At 47.0% G+C, this 23333-nt stretch overlaps 1 protein-coding gene across 12 annotated transcripts in view; it reads left to right on the top strand.

Moving 5' to 3' along the window:
- Positions 1-23333, top strand: part of plekha5 (pleckstrin homology domain containing, family A member 5) — a 167034-nt gene that overhangs the window by 100639 nt on the left and 43062 nt on the right. For 11 of the 12 annotated variants that reach the window (XM_061252987.1, XM_061252984.1, XM_061252982.1 and 8 more), the window contains 5 exons: positions 3235-3318; positions 13989-14121; positions 14743-14847; positions 17149-17221; positions 22243-22343. In XM_061252987.1, coding sequence (XP_061108971.1) covers positions 3235-3318; positions 13989-14121; positions 14743-14847; positions 17149-17221; positions 22243-22343 — 496 coding nt within the window. Of the gene's footprint in view, positions 1-2189; positions 2323-3234; positions 3319-13988; positions 14122-14742; positions 14848-17148; positions 17222-22242; positions 22344-23333 lie in introns of those variants that run through there. The other variant, XM_061252985.1, reaches the window with a different exon arrangement.

Below are 23333 nucleotides of genomic sequence, written 5' to 3'. Positions count from 1 at the left end.
ATTCGCCGTGAAAAAGAGGGGCGGGGCCCAGGGTCAGAGCAGTGCCCCGTGGGTAATGTGCGATTCACGGCGGGGTTTGTTGCGACTGACCCGTGTAACGCGCCGCTGAGCGCTAACGGGTGTGGCGGTTACGTAACGGAGCCCGCGCCAGGCCGCCCGTCTGCCGGCGTGAGACAGAGCTTCGGCAAACAGCCACTCCTGTCCCCTGACTCCGGCAGCTTGGGTCAGCAAACGGCCAGCTGTGTGTCCGCCCAGGGGAGAGGTCACTGATGGCAGGGGGTCAATGGCAGAGTGTGTGTTGTGCCTGACAGGCATCTGTCCTAAGCCAGGGCATTCGCCCTGCGTTCACTGGCCTGTTTTCCTTTGAGAGGCTGCTGAACCCAGACCAGTGTAATCGCTGTTACATGGTATTACGCCCTCACCATGTATTTACCTTTAGAATCAGCAGTGTAGCTTAGTGCTGTAGGCAATTATACCCTAAACTCTCTCACTGAGCGGTTCCTCATTGGGATGCATAAGGATGCGTTCAGGATTCCAAGGTGCGTCACCTTGTGAAAAAGTGTGGCAGCCTTTCCCCAGGGCTTCGTGACAGAGTGGTGCTGAGGTGTCTGTCATGATGTCGAACGATACTCCGGCTTATGCCATCAGTTTTAGAGGCCAGGAAGGGTGCAGCCCGGGCGGGGAATCGAACCGGCAACCCTCCGACTGCCAGACGACTGCTCTTACTGCCTGAGCCATGTCGCCCCTTACTTACTTTACTTACTTTCAGTATGTTATTCTCCAGTCCGGTCTATAAACACTCCCGGGTGCTGTGTAGCGGGCTGTATTGATTTATCGCGAGGGAAGCTCGCATGCCTGATGGATAGCCGAAGGTCAGTAGCTTAATATAAGTGTTAGCGAGGCTTTCGATAGAAGATAATATACTGCTTTCACAAAGCTGCTCATCCCACAGTAATGCTGCCTGTATTTTAGCATGGCTCCCTTTATGAGTCCAGTACCCCTGTCTGCTAGCCTGAGCCAGGCCTCTGCTAGAAGACTGCACAGATGTCACTTAAGCCTTACTGCCTCAGTGTCTCAGTGTGTGAGTAAATGTCTCTTTTCAGGAGGCTCTTGTTCACACGGAAAGAACCGGAATTTTGGAGAGCGCTTAGGGGAGAAAGAAAAAAAAAACTGATTTACGAGTTTTCTAATATTTTCTTAAAAGCTATAAAATATTGGAATATAAAATTAATGGAAATGCACATCACTCGTTTTGTGGAGTGTTTTGGAGGTGTGGAAATGCTCTCAGAAACGCTGTGTCACCGTGTGTCTACAAGCGGCACACACGCAGGGTCAAAAGGCAGTCGCTCCTGGTTCACAGGAACCGCTTTCTGCTGCGGTCTGGCCTCAGGCTGGAGGCGTTTCCATGCGCTGCTGTGCTCATGATGTTGTCTGGGCTTTTTCATTTAATGTGATGATGATTGTTATTTTGGCCGGATGACGGAGACTCGCTTCGCCCCTGCCGCGTCCCGAAACGCTGGTCCAAGCGCTCCCGGCCCGCCCGAGAACGAGGCCCCAGCGCCAGGGAGGGGTGGTGCCGAATGTCTGCCCCCTCTCCCACAGGAGCGCAGTCTGGCGGCGGTGCCCACATCAGTCACAGCCTGCGCCCAGGGTTTAGGCCAGGCTGTAACCACACCCCTGTCCCACAGAAACTCACCATTATTACATTATTACTGTTAGGGCGGGGCCTTGTAGGTCCGTTCAGTTCCCTCCCTCAGTGGGGGAACTCATCCCCTCTGCAGCTACAAAGCTTGTCCTCTGCCTTTGGAGTGGTCTCATTATGGTGTTAGACTGCTCATCTCTGTTTGTAAACAACCCCTTCCCGTTCTGCTAGAGTTACGCAGACCCCGCGTGCTGACTTCTCCAGCGCCCAGCTGCTGCCTGCTGAAGCCAGAGAAGCCGAACGTTTCCTCCGTGACGGCTCTTCCCTCTCCCATCCTACCGAGGGCTGCTCGCGGCTCCGTACAGTGCGTTGTCTGTTGCGGGAACAGAAATCGTATTTATAGATGAATTAATAAATTACCGCCATGAATGGGGCTTTCATTTGGACGCAGAAGGGGTGGGGTGTGGGGGCTAGGGCTGTCTCTCCGCTCTTGTGATCGGGGCATGACTAGCAGCGGCAGTCGACCACAGCAACAGGGCCAGGTTGGACCGTTCTAACTCCGCTCAGGAAAAGCAAGAGAGAGAGAGAGAGAAACAAGCCAGCAGTGCTGCATTGGACTCTCCCGCTGAGCGGGGGTTTGTGTTCGTCATGTTGAAGTTCAGCACCACCCACCGCTCCAGGTGCGTAGGCGTCCGTCGGACCCGTTTCCTCTCCGGTTCTCTGGGGTACGGCTTTGGGGGCGCGGGGGCCGCGGAGAAGATGGCGGTTGAAGCGATGTTTGTGTTTACGCCGGTCTGCGGTTAGGAGTCCTGAGGGTGGTCTCTCCTGCTCTAATGGTGCTGTTCTCTGCCGGAGATGTTCTCATCACACTCCTGCTCTTCTGCTGCTCAGAGAGGGGAGGAGAGACCTTGTGGTGCTTGGGCCTCTGCACATATTTATTCATTTCGCCATCTACTTTCATCACTGTTTTAACTTTTTTAATGAATGCTGGGTCTGAAATGATAATTTTTATACTATACTATTTTATGTCTTTATAGATGACTTTGGTGGAAAATCCAACATCCCCTCAGGGTTGTTTTTATGCTTTTTTCCCTTTCCAATTTCAGTTTGATTTGTAGTTGAGTAAGAACAGGTAGTGTTTTGGGTTTTGTTTTGTCATGAATATTTCAGTAGAAGCTGTGCTGCTGGTGCAGAGGTTATAGAAGGATGCAGGCTTTGTGGAATAGGACTGGGCTGGGACCCCTCTGCAGCTGCTTAAAAGAAGTTCAAAAAAGTGCCTCTGCGTCTCTAAAACCTGCCTCTACGGTCAGGAAACTCATCCTCCATCCCAGTTGTCATAATCAACTGTTTTCATATTCTTTTCCCTGGAGAATTCACTGAAAAAGTATGTCAGGGGTTTTGTCAAAGGTCGGGAACCTCGTGGAATTTGACGGTCTTTAATTTCCATGAGCTCTTAAGCAGTCTTGCGAGAAGTACATTGCAGATGAATGTTACTGATCTCTCTCTCTCCCTCTCTCCTTCTCTCTCTCTCTCTCCCTCCTTCCCTCTCTCTCTCCCTCCCTCTCTCTCTCTCTCTCTCTCCCTCTCTCCAGTCACAATGAGCGGAAGGTGACCTGTAAGCACCCTGTATCAGGCTTACCCTCGCAAGACAACTGCATCTTTGTCGTCAACGAACAGTAAGTCACTTCATTTTCAGGGTTTGGGGAAGGCTGTGTTTTAGAAAGGCTTTGTTTGGGACACACAAATGAACTCTACCTCTTTTTAACCTCATGACTAATGCTATTTTTTTTCCAGGATTTGGGTATGGTTTAACTATTCAGAACAGAGCTTGAAATGAAAAACCAAGTGATACATGGAGATTCTGGAACATTCTCTCACTTTACTGAACCTGTCAATCACTTGGGTGCATAACGCACTTAGGAGCAGTGTGATGGGGGGTCTCTGGCTCTCGCCCAAGGAGAAAAGGCAGGAGAAACACTGCCTTTTTAACTCAGGGCAACTAAAGCAACAACAATCCATTTTATTGGGGGAAAAAATTTGACAAACAAAATGTGTTGCCTTATGCCAATGAACTGCGGTACAGTTCCACTGTAGGAAAAATTTATTCATCTTTTTTCAGCAGTGTTATTAGTTAATTACTGTAATTTTATCTAATCAGTACAGCACAGTTAGTTCATTTTAGACTTATTGGTCTTCTGCTGCTGTAGCCTATCCACTTAAGAGGTTTGACTCATTGTGTGTTCAGAGATGCTCTTCTGCATACCACTGTTGTAATGTGTGGTTATTTGTGTTACTGTCACCCCCCTTCAACCAGTCTGGCCCTTCTCCTCTGACTTCTCTCGCATTTTTTCCCTCAGAACTGCTGCTCATTGGATATTTTTTTGTTTTTCACATCATTCTCTGCAAAATCTAGAGAGTGTGTGTGAAAATCACAGGAGATCAGCAGTTTCTGAGATACTCAACACTGTCTGGCACGAACAATCATTCCACGGTCAAAGTCACTTAGATGACATTTCTTCCCCATTCTGACATTTGGCTTGGACAACAGCTGAACTTCTTGATTGGCTACCACATGATTTTCTGATTAAATATTTGCATTGACAAGCTGGTATACAGGTCTACCTAATAAATTGCGCACTCAGTGTATATTATGTCTTTACATTTTTTATTTAACTAGATTAACAAGATTTCTCTTGTCATGCCAATAAAACTATTTTAATTTGAAAGAGAAATGACATGACAAAACACTTTTATTTTCAGTATTCAATATTGACTACAATGCATCACAATATCTGTGAAATGAAAAGAACCCAACAAAAGCTAAATATAAAAACTGGAAATAGAAACAGGAAAAATCATATACTGTATTCTCTGCATTTTAAGTGGTGTCAGTTTCACAGAAGTTTTAGATGAAGCAATATAAAACAAATTGCATGGTCTTCAGGTTTTAATGTGCATTCCTGTGCCATCAATCAAATGCAAAAGAGCCATAAACTGCCAGAAAGAGCAGTTCCAGAGTTAAAATGTCTAAAGGAAGGACACAAACAGGACTAACATAGGACGTAATAACTCAAATCTTTTCAGTCTGTGCAGATTAAGTTCAACAGAATACTCAAAATGGCAAATAAATGACTGTAAAAAAGCTTGTAGTTACTATGTTGAAGCCATACTGAATGTAGACCATTTGAAGCTTCAGATGGTGCAGCTGTAGTGCGTAGCAGCGCTTGTTTTACATTGATTGTCTTAGCTTAACGCTTCGTTGCGGTTTTGCTACAACAGTTTATCTGCAGTTTTGAAGTGGATTAGATGGCTCGTTAGCTATCCATCATATAAACGTTATGGGAGACCATCTTGTCCCGCGATAAAATTTAATCTTAATACTAAGTTGCATGAGTGACGGCAAATGATTGGTTTGCAACTTGATTAGAATGTGAGGGACAAGAATGTGTTTTTGATGGTAGTATCTACTGTTTTGGATATTTTCTGGAATTGTGAGGTAAATTTAAACATGTTTATTACAAGATGGCAGTGATTGATGGGAATGCCTGCCAAGTAATGTACATACATTGTGCACATCTATGTAAGTGGGCAGTCCATTTTGTTCTCACTGTGAAATTAGCTTGGTTATTATGTATTATATTGTAATATGCTTTGGTACTGCCAATACTGTACAGGAACAACAGTGAGAGAGAGAGAGCGAGAGAGAGAGACAGAGGTAGAGAGAGTGAGACAGAGGTGGAGAGAGTGAGAGAGATTGAGAGAAAGAAACAGAAACAGAAACAGAGACACACAGTCGAGAGATAGACTCTGTTCTTCACCTTTCCTGCCAGGCCTGGTCGGGCCTGGTGATGAATGTCCCGTCTCTGAGCACATCCCCAAACCTCCAGGGGCGGGACAGGAGAGAGGGGGCCTGTCAGACCCGCCCTGACAGAGGGGGCCCGGAGCGACAGGGCCCCGTAATGAGCCTGTCTGTCCCCAGACCAGCGCCTTGCTCAAGGGTAGAACAGCAGATTAACCCTGTAGTGGCCTTGTAACTCTGAAGGGACCAGCAGGAGCGGTGTATTAGATTAGCCTGGCTGGCGTTGGGACATATATACATACGTACGTGGTCCTCACCTGTTGTACGTACTGTAAGCACCATGCTGCAAAACCTTAAAGGACATGCCGCCAATAGTGCTGTAGATATGTTCCTGTTTCTGTGAGCAGATGGGTAAATCCTCTCTCTCTCTCTCATATGCTCTCAGTCTTTCTTGCTCTCTGTCGCTGACTCTCGATCTTGATCTCTGTCTCTTTCTCTGTGTCCCTGTCTCACTCTCTATCGCACTCACACACATGCGCACACAGTAAATAGAAGTAAATGCTTTCCCTTATTTAGGACATGTTTATCAAACCCATACTTGAAAGTGTAGTGTGATCCGGTTGGCTCATTTAGCATCCTTTCTAATGAAATGAGAGAGAACGCAAAGTGTAAATGTAATTAGACTTCATCTATGAATCAGCCAGGGAATGGAAATAACAAAAACTAAGATATTGATTGAAAAATAAATGCGCAAATAGTTTTTTAATGCATTTTTCCCCCCAGTCATTAAGGATATTCTTTATTCTTGCTTCTGTTTTGTCTGGACAGCACTGCTTCATCATGTTGCTGGAGGTGGACCTTTTAAAAGTCTGTTCCAGTAAGGTTCGGTTTTGTGAACAGCTACCATTTAGTAATAGAGTTTCGCAAGCCAACCCACACAGTTCCCTCTAAAGTAGTACAACATGACATCTGTACAAAAAAAATCAGCCATTAAATAACAAAGACTTTCCTTAGCAGTCTTTGATAAAGCACATTAGCTGACTTTAATACGAAGCTTTGAAACATGAATTTTTTTTATGGAAATAGACTATTTAAACGGCCTGTCTAGCGGGCAGTAGATTGCGGGCAGGCCGGTTGTTTTGTCTGCTGAGATGGAGGGGAAGGTGGCCGCGTCCGCCAAATAATTAAGCCATCTGTCCCAACAGCCCTGTAGGAGTGTAATAACATTTCAATAAAGTATATATGTATGTACTACTTCTCCTTTTGCCAAAATGGAGAATGGGAAATGAAAGGGGGGACGTGGGGTGAGTGGGGAGGTATTGCACGCAGTACAGCAGCAGGCCTGTGGTGGATAATGGGGTTACCATGCCCAAACTGCAGTCTCCTCTCGCAGTAAGATTAATGCCCCCGTCTCGTGTTACCACGCACCCTCCCTGCTCTTTATGAGCCTTGCACTCCACAAGTCTCCTTTAATCTACCTGGCCCTCCACAAGATTATGCAGCTTTATTTCCCATCCAAGAAATGTCTTTTTTCTTCTTTTTGTTTCGTTTGAGGAAACGGCCGTGAAATGTGAGCAATATCATGACCTGAAAAAAAAAAAGTTTCATCGGAACTCTCCTTAGCTGCCTTGAATCATTGAATGATTTTTTTTGTGGTTTCCTGTTTGCCATTTCTTTTCTCAGCTGTCTGAAAAGGAATAGCTCATCGTGTGATACATTAGTCATGTTCGCGTATTGAAATGTCTCTAATGCATTGCTTCTTCAGGTCCTTTATGTCAGTATCTTCCAGAGGCTCAAATGGGTGCTTTTTAAATTCTTGTCACCGGATCTTTCCGCCCACCCCTTGCAAAATGGCAGCCCCGGCTCACTTCTCTGACGCAGATTAAGACTGAAGCGTATCTTTAATCAACCGCCAAGGACAAACCTGCCTACAGCACCTCGTTTACTTCACCGCATAACGGCCGAGTGCAAAAGCACAGCAAAAACGACATTTATTCAGGTGACATTGAGGAACAGAAGATCTCTCTGTAATCTTGTAGCAGCGGGCAAACACATTTTTCCTCTCGCTGGAGGTCGGTGTTCACTTCCCTGAGCCATTGTAAATGTCAGGGAATGAACAGTGAAATCGCACTGCGCAGTAACTCCGTCAGTGCCGTTTTTGCACTTTTGTGTTTATGTAGCGTGTGTGATGTAGAAGAGCGCTCGGTCATTCGTGCAGCGTTTGTCCCTCCCCGGGCTGACCTCTCTCCCCCCACGGTCAGGTGGAGCTGGCCCCACTCCTCCCGCTGGGAAAATGGGCCTGAAATGCGATTCGTTCCCAGCCTTCCCGATCCGAGCGGACGCTCCCATGTAAAATTGATGAACCTGGGAACAGATTGCCTCGCCACCAGCGCCCCTCAGTTCTGTCTCCTGTCCGTTTGAGCTCACACGACCGCCCCCCCCCCCCCCAGCTCACGGGGGTCCTGGTGGGAGGGGAGCGAATGGGGAACATCCTGCAGGGGGCACTGTGTAACAGAGACCAGCTGTCAGCAGGCATTACATCCTCCCAGTGAGGAGGCTGAATCCTCAGGGAGCTCCGCTCTGTGGCTGCTGGCTGAACGGTGCTGTCGAAGGGCGCTGCGACTCAAACTACCGCCAGGGCCAACTCACCAACATCTCAGAAATGAGCTATACCTGAATACTTACTCTTCTGTCTTTCAGATACTATACGCCTCTGTGACTAAAGCTTATCATTGAGCATATATGTATGTTGTTGTTAAGATTCATTTATCTATTTTAAAGTTTATTTGAATGTATAGACATTCATGTTTCCCCCCCCCCTTTCTGTTTTTAGCTTGAATTGTGGGAAACTGGTTCACCCTATGTTAAACAGGTAATAAATGCGCTGCTAGGTTTCAGTGACTGCTGTGTCATACCTCGTACTAAGCTCCATTTGTCTCATGAAGAATAGCATTCATTCATCTTTCTGCTTGTTCTGTCGTTTCGTCCCATTGGTCCAACTCCTAACACTAACACAAGGGCAGCAGTTCTTTTCAGTCACCTGATGTTCCGCACAATGTGTCACATGCATTTCTTAACAAATTATTAACCTCCCATTACTAAAACTATCTGCTGATAGAACAGATAAGGATCAGCTCTGTAGTCTAATGCCCGCAGCTGGCCAGACGGCTCTTCCTAAAGAGTCGGGGTGCACAATAACAGCAGGGCCGATCCGTTTCAGGATTTTGTGCCATCTCAAGTGTACCAATGTAGTTTATCGAGCTCTCAGAAAGCTAAAATTAAGGTAATAGGTTGGAACAAAAACCAGCACGTAGATCAGCCCTGCAGGACCGGAGTTGTGCACCCCACTATCTGGCCTCATTGTAACATATATGGAGCTCTGTGGACATACGAGTGGTGTACAGACGGCTGTAATGAAAGTGTAGCACAGTGTATCACACTGTGACAGTGCCATACTGCAGCAATGCCAATCCATGCCGGGTTGGGTTTTCCATCCAGCCGAGTGATCGACCTGCTTCTCCCTGAAGCAGAAGCTGGGCTCACTGGCCTGTATTACAGTGTGTAGTTTCCTGCTGATGGGCCTTGCTGGTTCTTGGGGGGGAGCTTTGGAAACACTCCTTCCTTGGAAACTCAGCCCAGCCGAGGAAGGAAGCTCTTGATTCGGTTCATGACTTTCCATTAGAAATGTGAGGGTCTCTTGGCTCTGTTTTCACTGGACCCACTTTGGAGTTAACGTGGCTACAGTAGTTTAAACTGTGTAAAGGGTGGGATTTTTAGCAGCCTAATCCTGAGCACCTTAACATGAGCATTTGGCATGAAGTTGTGGTGACCACGTCTAAAAAGCATGACATGTGAAACGTGAGATGAATGTGTTCTGGTGCCGTGTACTTAGTTTGCTTTTTTTTGTTTTGTAATAACCACAGATCTCGCAGGTAAGAATCCTACTGTTTTGTATCCATGCCTGATAATCGGCAGTTTGAGTGTTTGCACTGTACAGAGTCTGACATGGTTTTTAATACTTTGTGTATATCTGTGTATGTATACGTGTGTGAGTACTCGTGTCTGTACATGGTATCTCTGGTTTGCCTGCTTGCCTCTGTGTGTTTTGCATAAGCAGCAATGATGGTACCGGCAAGAGTTTCTTTTCAGCGAAAATACCCACACACTTTTCACCAGATACATTTTTAGTTGACTGTAAACCACCAACCTTAAAATTGAATTTTGTCTTGCGTTACATGCATTACAGAAATGCACAGTCCTCGTCATTTTCGCAGATACTTATACTACTCGTATTTGCACATGCCCTTGTACACACACACACACACACACACACAAACAAACATGCGTGCGCACACACACACACACCCACACAACAACACGCATACACACACACACATACAAACATGCGTGCGCACACACGCACACACACACACACACACACACAAACATGCGTACACACCCACACACACACACACACACACACACACACACACACACGCACACACGGATTGCTCCATATTGAGGGTCAGGTTCAGAACCCTCCTCCTTGCTTGTGTTCACACAGAAACACCCCTCCATAATAGCTACTATAGCCAGCTATATTTCCTGCAGAAGTTTACCTCCTCCCACCTGTCCCTGCCAGGCCCTCAGTGGTCCATTACTCCTGTCCTGTCCTGTTCTGTGCAGTCAGGCATTGAAATGCACGCAACACGACTATGGTGTGTGAGTGTGCGTATATCCTCCTGAGCTGAGGAGAGATGGGGGAGGGATTGCCTCTCAGCTCACACTTCAGTTGAATGACAAGGTTAGGACTGATAAAATGTGTATAACTTAACCTGCAGTATAGGCTACTTGTCTGCCACAGCTTGTTGTCCTAACATGTCCCTCAGTACAAAAGTACAGATCTCACTGGACACACGGATACATAGGAGCATTATGTTTTTCTATGTTTGAGTTTTGCGTCATTTCCAATAATGTTGCTGTGATTTTTGGGCCTTTTAAGATTCCCCCAGTACTCTGCTTCCCCAGTGTGATGATGTCACCTGTCTACTCAAGCCAGCCAGTGTACTGAGCAGCAGCATGTCCCGGGCTATAGTTTTTAGGGTTTGAGTAAGCATGCATATTGGTGGAACACTAGAGGTAGACATTAGATTGTTTCGAAGTAATTCAGAGACGTTAAAAGCATAAAACTTCTGGCATTTGAAAAAGTCTCGGTATTTGCTAGGTGGTTTGATAACTTCAGTGCCCGATTGCCCAGTGTACTTACAGGGCACGCACTCGCACACCGCCCGCAGTGCCACGCCATCAAAGCCGCGCCGCTGGGGATGGGACACCCTTGTAGCAGCCGGTATCGCTGAGCTCAGACCGCTGTTCAAAGGGTCGACCGCCAGCCCCCTGCCCCAGCACGGGGCCCCTCCCGCTGGGATCAAAGGGGGACTGGCGGCCCAAAAAACGGGCCGCCTCGAAACCCCCACGGGAGTGACAGCAGCCTGGCATGGGACGCCAGCCATGTTCCCCGGTCACAGGGGCAAGACGGGGCACTCCTGCTGCTCTGCCAACACCCAGCAAAGCCACGTATCTACCATTTTATATCTGCACCGCATGAACCGCTTTAAAGGAAAAGGCAACAAATGCTGAACGTGTGTCCCCAATAGAAAACAATCCACTCCACTCTCTAAAAAGAAAGTCAAACGCATTTTTTAAAAATGCAAAATACTCACCACTTGGCAAAGCAAGTTCATGGATTTCTCATTTAAATATTTTGTCCACTGGCCAATTAGAGCCTCAGATGTTGCTGCCAGGCTCTCGGTGTGACTTCACTGGACCCGTTCCCTTTTCCTTTGACACAGGATTTGGATGTGAATACAGGACCCTGGCTGTCTGAAGTCATGCAGTAAACATTTAGACCCTGCTGCTTTTGCACTGTTCTGGATGCCGAAGTAGGGGAGTGAATCTGAACTCACCTTGGGCTAATATTAAGTTGGAAAGCAGGGACATACGGCTTTATCTTTAGAGAAGTAAAGCTTACCACATTGGTTTTTCTGTAACATCACAGTAAGCCAATGGGAAAGAACAGATGAGTGACAGAAATGAAATGGGAGAGATTGATAGTCTCAAAGGCTTGCGAATATAGAAAACCGAAAAGCACAGAGGTAAAAGGGAGTCACTGAACCAGAGGTTTAATCTCCACCCCTCAGACAGCCCCTCAAACCTGAGCCTCTCTCTCCTCTTCTGATCTGCTGTAGCGGAGTATCCTCCAGACAGTGTGGAAAAATCTCTGCAGACGAAAGCAGCCACGGGGAGTCATTGTTGCGGTAATGAGGGTCTGTTCTTTAGCGGTGACTCCGCACTTTGGCATGCGTCGCATGTACAGCAGCAGGGGAGATTTGTTTCTACGCCCTGTGTGGCTCTCGTTCTCTGTCAGACCTGGTCACAGGTAGCACTTTAGTGTCCTCTCCTCCCCTAGATGGAGATCTGTGCAGCCTTTTGGCCCCAGGAAGGCCACTGTTTGGCCTCGTTCGATTACCCGCCAGGCCATTGGCCTAATGGGCCGGGAATAGTTGAGGGATCTTCTCACTTCTAATGAGTTGCTCTGATGCCCTCTCTCCCTTATTGTTTTCATCCCCTGTGCCTGATTTGCACACGCAAATGACTGTTGATTAACTTAATCGCATCTAATGTTGCTCACTGTGTGCGTTTGGGGAGAAAAACACTGTAGCAAGGTCAAGTTCTATTAAGCAAGGCAGTTCAATTAAAATGGTCCATTGCATTAATTGTGTACCACTGCGTTTATTCGAGACTTGCAGGCTTCTGTTAAAAAGCATCCAGAATCTACAATCCTGTATTTGGACCAAATTTTGGGCTGTATATTTAGCTTGTCAAACAGGAATCATCCTCACAAGGTCCGTTGCCGATTGGACGTCTTGCGCAGAGTAGACCAGATAAAACGCCTGTATGTTCTGATAGCCTCGCACGGTGTGTCTGCCAAGCTAATTCAGGTTCAGGGGGCGTCTCTCCCATCAGATGGCATTTAACTACCGGTGCGCTGTAGGACCGACGTCCATCTCGATCACAATCGCACACACGGTTCTAATCACAGAGAAGCAGCCGTGTCAACGATATGAAATGTCATCATCGCAGGGTGTGAGTCCACAGAGGAACTGTTTATCGATTTTAAACCTCCGGTGCTCCTGGCACAATGCGGGCGACCGATGGGCTGTGCCAAACCGAGCTGAAAATACTATGTTTTATATCCGGAAGGGATCGTTTATTTTTGTAAGTTGTTTGTTCTGGAAGGTCACAGGTCCTCAGCTTGCCGTGGCACCATGGTGCAGTGAATGCGTGTTTGGGTTGGAAAGAAGGCGTGATGTGATGATGCGTTTGCTCTGTGTTTGTGTATTGTCCTTGTTGAGTTATGGCCGATGACGAGCTGGTATGCCGCTCACGGCCCGTTCTCGCCTTGCGTCGGTGTCTTGCACGTGAATGATAGCGTCTGTGACTCTGCTCGCTCTGTGACTCTTATCTCTCAGGTTTCTGTGTTCGGTGACTAATGCTCGTGTGTGTTGCATACCTGTCGTTGTGTGTTAGTACGAAACCTGCTGTCCAAACCAGCCATGTGTGACGCATGCAGTTATCTGATTGGTCAGAGCTGGTGTGATGTCTGTGCCTGGGTGGGGGTGGGTGGTTTGGGGCTGGAGGGATGGGGGCGGGGGCTGCCTACACTTAAACTGCAAAAGAAGCTGCAAACACAGGGTTTAGGGAGACACATTAGCTACTCCTGTGAAGTGACCTCAAACCCACTGTACCAAACCAAAGGCTGCAAGGGAAGACCTCTTTTAACTTTCTGCACGTTCGTTCCAGATACCACTGTTCCCTTCCCTTAACTTTAAGAATGTAGGGCACCGCCAGGGGTTGAAAACTTTTAGATCGTATTCTAGGTTTCATCATTCATCATTAGGACACAAACAGGGAACAGTGTATATTCTTTGGAGTTTTTGGCCATCGCTGTTCAATAGATGAAGAACTCTTTAGTTTCGCCCAACTAAGTTTCTTGTGCTTTCAGTTGTTTTCCCTTTCACACTCTTGCTCAACCTTCAGCTCGACTAGGGTATAAATTTTAATGTTCTTCAATTTGTCAGCCAAAGTTGGTGAAGGATTTAAAGTGGTTAGATGAAGAGGAGTATATCAGCTTGGAATGAGTAATTGCTTTGATTCATGTGGCCTGTTTTCCCCCTCTTCTGTTGGGGATAATGTACGATGCCGAGCTGCGGTCTTATTAAAACTGGAGTTTAAGCTGCAGCACGCCGGCTGAACGAGCGCATTGTGCTGTACTCGGCACAGTCAGGCCGCCCTGGAGAGCAGCCACTCCGCCCTGCCTCTCAGAGCAATCACTCGGCACACTCACACGTGTGGAACTCGCCCATTGATTTAGCGTAATTGAAGCCTCAATTGTGTGTGTGTGTGTGTGTGTGTGTGTGTGTGGGGACTTTATGTCTCTTTTTTTTTTGCAAACTAATTTATCTCCTTCTCTCCTTTTGTCCTCTTCAGAACTGCCCCAAAAACACCAACGCCCGTACCAGCGAATGAGAAGAAAGAACGACCAGTGAGCACCATGAGTGAAGCTTCCAATTACACCGGAGGGTCTGACTACGCCACCCACCCCGTCAGCCCAGCAGGCAGAGTGAGTATCGCTCCTCTGTAACATACATATCTATGGTGTTTTACACATACCCCACTGTGGTGGTCACATATCTATGGTGTTTTACACATACCCCACTGTGGTGGTTACATATCTATGGTGTTTTACACACACCCCTCTGTAGTGGTTACGTATCTATGGTGTTTTACACATACCCCACTGTGGTGGCTACATATCTATGGTATATTACACATACCCCTCTGTGGTGGTTACGTATCTATGGTGTTTTACACATACCCCACTGTGGTGGCTACATATCTATGGTATATTACACATACCCCTCTGTGGTGGTTACGTATCTATGGTGTTTTACACATACCCCACTGTGGTGGCTACATATCTATGGTATATTACACATACCCCTCTGTGGTCGTTACGTATCTATGGTGTTTTACACATACCCCACTGTGGTGGCTACATATCTATGGTATATTACACATACCCCTCTGTGGTGGTTACGTATCTATGGTGTTTTACACATACCCCTCTGCAGTGGTTACGTATCAATGGTGTTTGACACATACTTTGCTGACAGAACATAGTCTAGTATGTGCCAAGTTGGTGTCAAATGTCAGCTTTTTTGTTTGTTTGTTTGTATTTCAGGCTTCAAGATCTTCCAAAAAAATTCACAATTTTGGGAAGAGATCCAATTCCATAAAGAGAAACCCCAATGCACCAGTTGTTAAGAGCAACTGGCTCTACAAGCAGGTAAATCGTTTTATTTAAGCTGCAGACTCTCTTGAGGCCAGTAGAAGTCATACTGTACATGTCACTTATTTTTGTAAGCACTTTGAAAGGGAAGTCCTGCCAGGCCGCTTTCTTTAAAATAAAAATAAGTCTTGAGAGTACAGAAAGTTTTTAGCGATTTCCGATTGTGATCGCGGACTGTATCGGCGGGGAGGAGCGCGGGGGGGGGGGGGGGGGGTTAACATCGCAGACCCCCCTACAGAACCCATTTGAAAACCCAGGGTCTGGATAATTAAATGCCACGCATGTTAGGAAGATTTTAAAAATCCTTTCTCGCCTCCTCTGCCGCTTCTGTTGTACTTGTAGAACTGAAACACAAAGCAAATGCAAATGTAAGCTTTTTTTCAGCCTTACTTTGTTTTGTGTAGCTTTTACACTTGGCACAATGCAGAGCTCATGTCCTTGCACCCGTCTGAGTTCCTGTCTAAAAAATAAAAAGGGCTCACACAAAAGAAGCAGAGGGCTGCCTGAATGGGCCCCTTTTCAGTTTCTCCACAAACGGTCGGTGCTCTGTGAGCTTACACTGGGCCCGGTGAAAGAGCGGCCTTTCACTGCTTTTCCCCGTTGTCCCGGCGTAGAGCCACTCTGGGGCCCCTCCCGAGCCCGGCTGAGCTCAGCAGGTGTCTGTTCACCCGCGCCGGGAGGGACCTCCCTAATTTCGCTTTAATTACGGCCGCAGTAATGGACACACAGCGGCCCACTCTCCTGCTGCCTGCAGGGCGGCCATTTTGTGACTAATGCAGTGTGATATTATTTGTGGGGAGGAACCGCTCCTGAGGGCAGGAAGCAATGTACTGCTCTGAAGAGAGGCAATGTTGAATTTTTGTTTTGTTTCCGACCGACAGACCGTTCAGGGGGATGAAAACTTCATAGTCAAGTTCACTGTCATGGGACCGTAATGCATCTGCCTAAATGTAGGTCTCCAGATTGAGTAGAGTGGAGACTTCTTTCCACACTTTGTTGTATTTAGGTAAGCAGACCGTTCATTTTAGTTCTGCGACCTAATTAAATGCTCGTTTTTTGGCTTGAGAGGTATTGAGATGGTGCAAGCAACTGGAATCATAATAATTTCAGTGATGAGCACAACTGTATCACTGTAGGCTGGAGGCACTTCCGAGATGGATGGCAATCCGTATACTGCTGGAAGACAGACAGTTATAGTCCCTCATTTGCAGTCTCCTATGTATAATTGTTAGCATAGAGGAAAGGTTAGAACATCTTGGAGTCAGATAAATGACATAACACTAAATTAATCCTGTTCCAGTAGTCAAGGTGAGACAACCCACGTTCCCTCCCAGATACTTCCGCTGTTTGGTGTATCGAGGGGATGCTATTTACTAAACGGCAAGACGGGGACATTACCTGAAATATGGACAGGTACAGTGCTGCGTAAGTTGTGGCCATTCCCCCCTCGTGAAGAGGTCGCGCTGCCTCAGTACGACATGCTGCTCCCGCCCCCCCTCTATAGACACAGCGCGTTGAAGAGGTAGACTTTTCCAGCGTCTGATTGACAGATTGCTTGAGGACTCCAGCAGCCTGAACACAAAGCCCATGTGTTCAGTAATTTTCTTTGTCCTTCATCTCGGCCGACATGCCTCCCCTCAAACACCCGTTCCTTCCTGAATGCCGTCTCTCGCCAAAGCAGAGTCGGAATCAAGAGCCATGCTCAAGAGGAAGGGAAAAGCTGCCGGCGACCTCTCCTTCACCTTTTTATTTATTTGTCTCTTTGTTTATTTGCTCTTGACAATCCCTTTTGAAAGCCGCATCAATTGATGATGGAGAAACACTTGAAATCTTGTGTCTTTTTTCCCTCTTCAGCCCCTCTGATCAAGGCCGTCTCTCAGAGGAATCGATTGTGTGGCTTTGCAATCGCACGGCTTTGCCAGCATCCGGTGGGAATGTGTCATTTTCTTTGTGGCATCGAGTCTTTCCGTCCCCAAGATACTGAACGCGGACTGAAGTGTGTTTGGGGGGGGGGGGGGGGTGCCGCTGGGAGAATAAAAATAACATCAAAAGTCAGGCAAATGGCAGCAACTGATGTAAACTTAAGGCTGGATAATGCCGTAATCTTCAAGAGAAAACGCAACCAGACTCACAAAATAGTTTCTGAGCCGTTGGGAGATGTAGAAGGCCGCTTTGTTAGAGTCTGTAGAGACGGAGGCTTTGGATTGACGTGGCTGCAGATAGACCCTGTGTGAGCTGGGTGAATCCCTGCAGGATGACCGACCCTGACCCTGGCTCTCTGTCTCTCCTCTCCTGCAGGACAGCACAGGGATGAAGCTGTGGAAGAAGCGATGGTTCGTGCTGTGTGACATGTGCCTGTTCTACTATAGAGGTGAGCCTTCCCGCTGGACCCAGCTCCACCTTCGCCTTCAAACGGGACCGCATCCCGTAAGACCAGACACACGTACCGGACATATAGACTTACAGTACACATGCTTTCACTCTGTAGATACCAGTTAAATATGTTTTCACCAGTCTCAGACATCTGTCTTTCATATGATAGAGCATGTTGGTTGGTTAGGTAGTGTTGTTGAAAATTCAAAGGGATCTTAAATGAGTACACAGAATCTAAAGAATAGCTGGTACTTAAATCTAAATTTTCACCCAGGTCTGGTTGAAAGCGGTTTTGTTTTCAAGCTGTGTGGAGATACAACAACAGGCTCCTTTGGAGTTAGCATTCAGGCAAATGCATCCAACTATCGTCAAAGTCCTTTTTGTTTACTCCCTTTTTCAAAATGGCATGGAAATGAAAAGCGTTGGTTTGGTGACCGTGGTGTAAGACTGAATATCCTCTCTTCATTGGAGACCCGGGTTTAGAAAGACACTAAGAGAGAGTCAGTTATATATAATGCAAACTGCGTGCTTAGTCCTTTCCTTTTTTTAACAAAAGGTGCAAGTTCGCCATTAACACGCCGGCTGTTTCCTCTTTGCTCTTGGTTACGAGAATAGTAACATCCATTAGCGCTAATACTGTGCTACCCACGGTGCTCTGATCAACACAGATTCCCCGCTGTCCGAGTCCAGCGGAGGTGTGTTTCCGCTACAGGCCTGGTGGAGTGGCCAGCCTGTGTGTGTAGACCCGAGAGGAGGACGGGAAGCTCAATTTGAAGTGTCAATTACAAGCCGAGTTCTCGCGGCGCCTCAGCGATAGCACGTTAGCACGTTGGCAAGTCGCCACTTGGTGCAAGGCAGCTTGAAGTGGAAGGTCTTTAGGACCGTGTACACCAGTCACGAAAAAAAGCTCTACTTAGTGTTTGTTTGGTGGCATGGTTAGCAACAGGCCCACATGACCTGCAACTGCCGGCAAGGCGATGGATTATTCCTTTGTTGCAGCAAGGGAAGTACACGCATATTATTGGAAATAATGCTCTCCTTTCTGACTGGTGATGAAGCCTTCAGCTGCATTTCAAGAAGCTAGTAGTAGAAACCTAGAAACAACCAATCTCTACTGCCCGGATGAGAGCCTTAAGATGCCTCAAGAGCCATGTTAAATACTTTTTTAACAAATCGCTCATCTGCGTCTGGTGTTTAATCTGGAGAATAAAATTTCCCATTTTAACACAACATCTCTTTTCCCCTGATGTGGCCTTTTCTCATTTTGTGTACTTAAAACTCAGTAAAGTTTTTCATCATCATAAGATGATATCCCGAATGGATTACATTTTGACCATATCACTTAAGACCAAAGCAAATCTATCGTGAAGCTAAGCATGAAAGAGCAGCTCTGAGCTCTTTCCGTAAATTAATCTGTATTTCAGTGGCCGCGGTTCCTTTTGTCGACTGCGGAGCCAGGATATTGGAAATGATGTGGCCTTTATTATTTTCCAACTAAATCAAAGTTGAAATGCCCCTGGAATTAAATTAATAATGATATAAAAGATAAGCCTCTTCCTTCGAATGTAATTTCACACTTTAATGACAGTAATAACTGATGGTCAGCCAGTGGTGCAGACATCCCCGTGCATCGCAATTCCTTCAGTTTTATTTGGTGAAGATTAGCCTCGCTAGTTCACGTTCATTTTTCAGTCTCCCTCATTTCGCATAGTCTGGTCCCAGTGTTTTTCATAGGCGGAAACAACCTTTCTTCTAGCTGCCTTATTGAAGAACAGACACTTATTATTTTATGTGATCTTGTTTGCCTGCGCAATTCACATAAGGCTGTGAAATAATGGGTAGGCACTGCAAGTGGTTACACAAATTTAAATGAAGCCTTGAATGAATCTTTTATGAGCTCATTGATCGTTCTGAAAGGAAAAGGAAAAATAAGTTATTTTATGACATCAATTGATTGTGCATTCTGTGGATATTTAATGTTTTGTCTGAGGCAAGATGATTCATAGAAACTGAATTCTTCATTATTTAATGTGTACTACATCGGAATTTTAATGTGAACGATTTTCATCTGTAAATCTGGAGTATTCTTACATTCAGTGTGCTTAGACCTGGACTCTCCAGTGCTTGTACTGGATTGGGCCACCTTTTCCAGTGCATGTACTGGATTGGGACACCTTTTCCAGTGCCTGTACTGGATTGGGCTACCTTTTCCAGTACCTGTACTGGATTGGGTTACCCTTTTCCAGTGCCCGTACTAGATTGGACCACCTTTTCCTGTGCCTGTACTAGATTGGGCTACCTTTTCCAGTGCCTGGACTGGATTGGGCTACCTTTTCCAGTGCCTGGACTGGATTGGGCCACCATTTCCAGTGCCTGTACTGGATTAAGCTACCCTTTCCAGTGCATGTACTCGATCAGACAACCTTTTCCAGTGCCTTTACTAGATTGGACGAGGCTGACCAGTGTCAGTACTGGATTGGATGGTCTGGTCCGGTGTCTATAGATTAGCTGAAGAGTAAGCCTTCCCCCTACGAGTCCATTACTTATGAGCCTGACGAGCCTTGTGAAGGGCAACCTTCATGGGACACATTTTCCCCTCCTCCATTTACCCTGTTTAATATTTTATTTAACGTCATTCAAGTAATTTTCTCAGCTACAACATTCCGCCCATCAATCACTGGAGTTATGAACGTGTGACCTTCCGGTTACTAGCCCAGGTCCTTCATCACATCCACGTTGCTGCTCCTTCCTACGACTGCAATACTGCATGCGTGTCTGCCCGTTTATTTGGACCTTTCCCTGTACTGATGCTCACAGTCACTCCATAAGCACAGTGCTGATATTCTTCCTTTTTTGAAGACAAGTGACATCACTGTTGGACCGAAGGCTGTTGGACTACCATAGCCCACAGGTGCAGTAGCTGATAGTGAGGCAGTCCACTCTCCAGTTCTACGTCTGCTTGGGTTGAAGTTTTTCCCTTTCCACGGAAAGTTATATTGGGCTCCCAGCCCATAATCAGACCTCCGTCAGACATGTTGGACCCCAGATGGGAGGAGTGTGTCCAGTGAAGATATCATGAAAGGAAGGGAGAGACATGTTTGGGAGGTGCTGATGACTAAGCGGCTCTCTCTTTCTCTCTCTCTCTCTCTCTCATTCTCCAGTTCTTTCTCCCTCTCTCCCCTTCCTCCTCTCTCAATCTGCAGGTGATATTAAACATTGATGTGGCTGCTCAGAGCCCAGAGATGTAACAGGTTATTAATGAGCGGGGTGGAGGAGATGCTAGGCCTTCATTTGGGCTGGCTGGCTGCCGGGCCTGATAGCCCTTATTGGCGTGCTGTTTGCTATCGCCGGGCCAGATAAGGGTGTTATTAGGGGCAGCCAGCTTCTATCGCCTTCTCTGGCAGCACAGCAAGGTGGCCCAACAAAAGAGGAGCGTGGCCAGACAGGGACAGGGGAGTCTCACCGAATTAGTCCTGCCCTCTGTAACTGTGGTTACCAACTCCACACTCACCCCCTCCCCCCACCTCCCACGGGGCTCTTCTTCCCTGTCCTTCTCCTCCATGGCCCTTTTTCCCCCCGTCAGTTGAGTCTTGTTCATTCTGGCTTTGAGTGAGTATACATGCATATTCCAAAGCGAAGAATAAATCACAGATATATCCCAGTCGCCTGAGCGATGGAACGCCCGGATCGGTCCTACAACCAGGACGGCAGCCATTTCCCTGGTGCCAGAGGCCAGCAGGTGCTCAGCTTCTGTAACGAACGCTGGAAGGGGTCTCAGTGACATTACCAGCATGGGGCACCTCATATTCACAGTTTAAGCCTCTGATCCCCTGGAGATCATCACACATGGGGTAGGCCTGTTTGTTTTTGTTTCGTTAGAAGAATTGAATTCCCATGGTACGATAAATAATTTAGCATTGTGATGAAGTCCTCAAGGTTGTAAGACAGAGAGCTGGCAGTAGCAGCCCAGTGAAAATGAACACTGCCAATGGATCATGGGGGGTCTTGCCTGGGTGGATTTGGTGGGGGGGGGAGGGTTTTTGGATTCAGCAAACAGATGGCTTGTATCAAAACTGGAGATTAAAACATTTTCTGTGCAAATCTTTGAACAAGGCTAAGCCGCCGTGCTGAACCGAGCATTTGAAGCCTGTCTGTTCCAGCCTTCTGTTTGAATGCCACACGAGAGCCGTCACACTGCGCTTCAGCTTGAGGTTCATGGAAGGCTTGTATGTTTACAGGTGCTTTGCCTTCCCTATAAAGGTCACCCGTTCTCCACAAGCGTATCAGGTTATTTCTTTTGCCATTTTCTTCCCTGCTTCTGGGAAGTATATTGGGTTTAGTGTGGTACAGTTCTGCAAGAATAAGGGTGATATTTTTAACATTTATAGGCACCCAGAAATTATGAACTGCTTCTACAATCCAGAAAATCACTGATTTAAACTGATTTATATGCTTAGCAAATACCCTTATCCAATGAACCTGCCAACTGGATTATTATACATTCATACCTATGGGTATTTAACTGAAATAGCTCAGGATTAGTACCTTGCTCCAGGACACATAGCCATGCCCTCACATTGAACCTGCGAGCTCCTAGCAGCCAGTCTTCCTGCGTTCCAAATCTAAATAGCATGGTTGGTTATAGTTTAATTTCTTGCTTACTTGTGCCAATGTTCAGGGATTCCATGGCAACATCTCTCTCCTCCCCCATCTCTGTGGAAGTGTTCAGGAATCATGGCTATCGTTTCGTGTTTTACTTTCCCCGACGGTGCCTCTGCCTGGCTACCGCACACAGCCCAGCGTGAGGACGGCAGGATTAAATTTTCATGGGAGGGTGCGGGAGTCCCGCCCGTCATAAACCCCTCTGCCGCTCTCCGATAAATTTAGTCTGAAATTATTTCGGCTTCCACACGAGGAAGCGACAACTGCGACTTTACGTGGGCATCGTCGCTCGAGCCCGGATGAAGATAAACAGCTCTTGAACTCCGCCGTCTTATAATGCAAATGTCCTCCCCACAGACGAGAAAGAAGAAGGCATCCTTGGAAGCATCCTCCTGCCCAGCTTTCATGTATCCATGCTTTCTGTGGACGACCACATCAACAGGAAATACGCCTTCAAGGTCTGTGACTCATCCCTTTGTTTGTTGCTGTTTGAATTTGCACGGCTTTCTGCTGGTTAACACCGTCTGAATGTCCGGGGGGAACCAAAACAGTGAGTGAAGGTGTTGAAAGAAATTTCTGTGAAGGCAGGGAATATGTGCTTGGCCAAGGCTGGGGGGGTGAATGGTGGTAAATGGGCCGGCCTCTGCAGTGAGGAGGTCTCAAGTCCGGCAGTGGTTGAATTTATGGCAGTGTACGTTGACTCTTTTCAGTCTTAGAAAAAGTACTAGCTGCACCCAGCCACCCCCCACTCCACACTGCCGAGCCCCATGGTGTCGTGACGCCCTGCAGTCTGGGGGAGGTCAGGGATGGCGGGGGCCGCTGTGGCAGGCCTGGGGGGGGGGGGGGGAGCAGTATGGGAGGCTCGGAGCCACTCGCATGCTTCAGAGTTATACCCGCAGTAAAAGAGCTCATATTTCTGAAAAGAGGAAGAAGCTCGTATAAGTTCACTTGGAGTCAGTCCCACACAAACAGTGTGCTGCTGGGCCGTTGTGCTTGTGTGGGGGGAGGTGTGTGGCGTGACAAGTGCCCTTGTGCCTGTGTTTGTTTGTCTGCATAGGCTGTGGAAATTCAACAATGAGACAAGGATCTGTTCTGGGTTTGTTTTTCACAGGCTGGGATAAACTGGACACTGTTTAACTCATTGAATGTTCCATTCTCTCTCCCTCTCATTCCCCCAAATGGCCCCTGTTTGTATTGGGTGAGGCTGACGGAGGGAAGGCAGTTAGCATGTTGACTGGGATCATCGTCATAGCAGTTGGGTAAGTCCTGCCACATTGTAGGCATTTATCCCCTTCTGTTCGCCATAGGGCCCTCGCGTGATTCTGTGATTCACACTCGAATGGAAAAGGCTATATTTGCAGCTCATTAAAAAGGTCCAGTATGATACAGAGTGTGTGACAGTGAGAGACATGGCAGTGACATCACAGGTCTGTGGGAAATGGCCTGGA

Source organism: Conger conger, chromosome 8, assembly GCF_963514075.1.
Source record: "Conger conger chromosome 8, fConCon1.1, whole genome shotgun sequence".
Taxonomy (NCBI): domain Eukaryota; kingdom Metazoa; phylum Chordata; class Actinopteri; order Anguilliformes; family Congridae; genus Conger; species Conger conger.
This window is presented reverse-complemented; position numbering and strand designations above follow the sequence as displayed.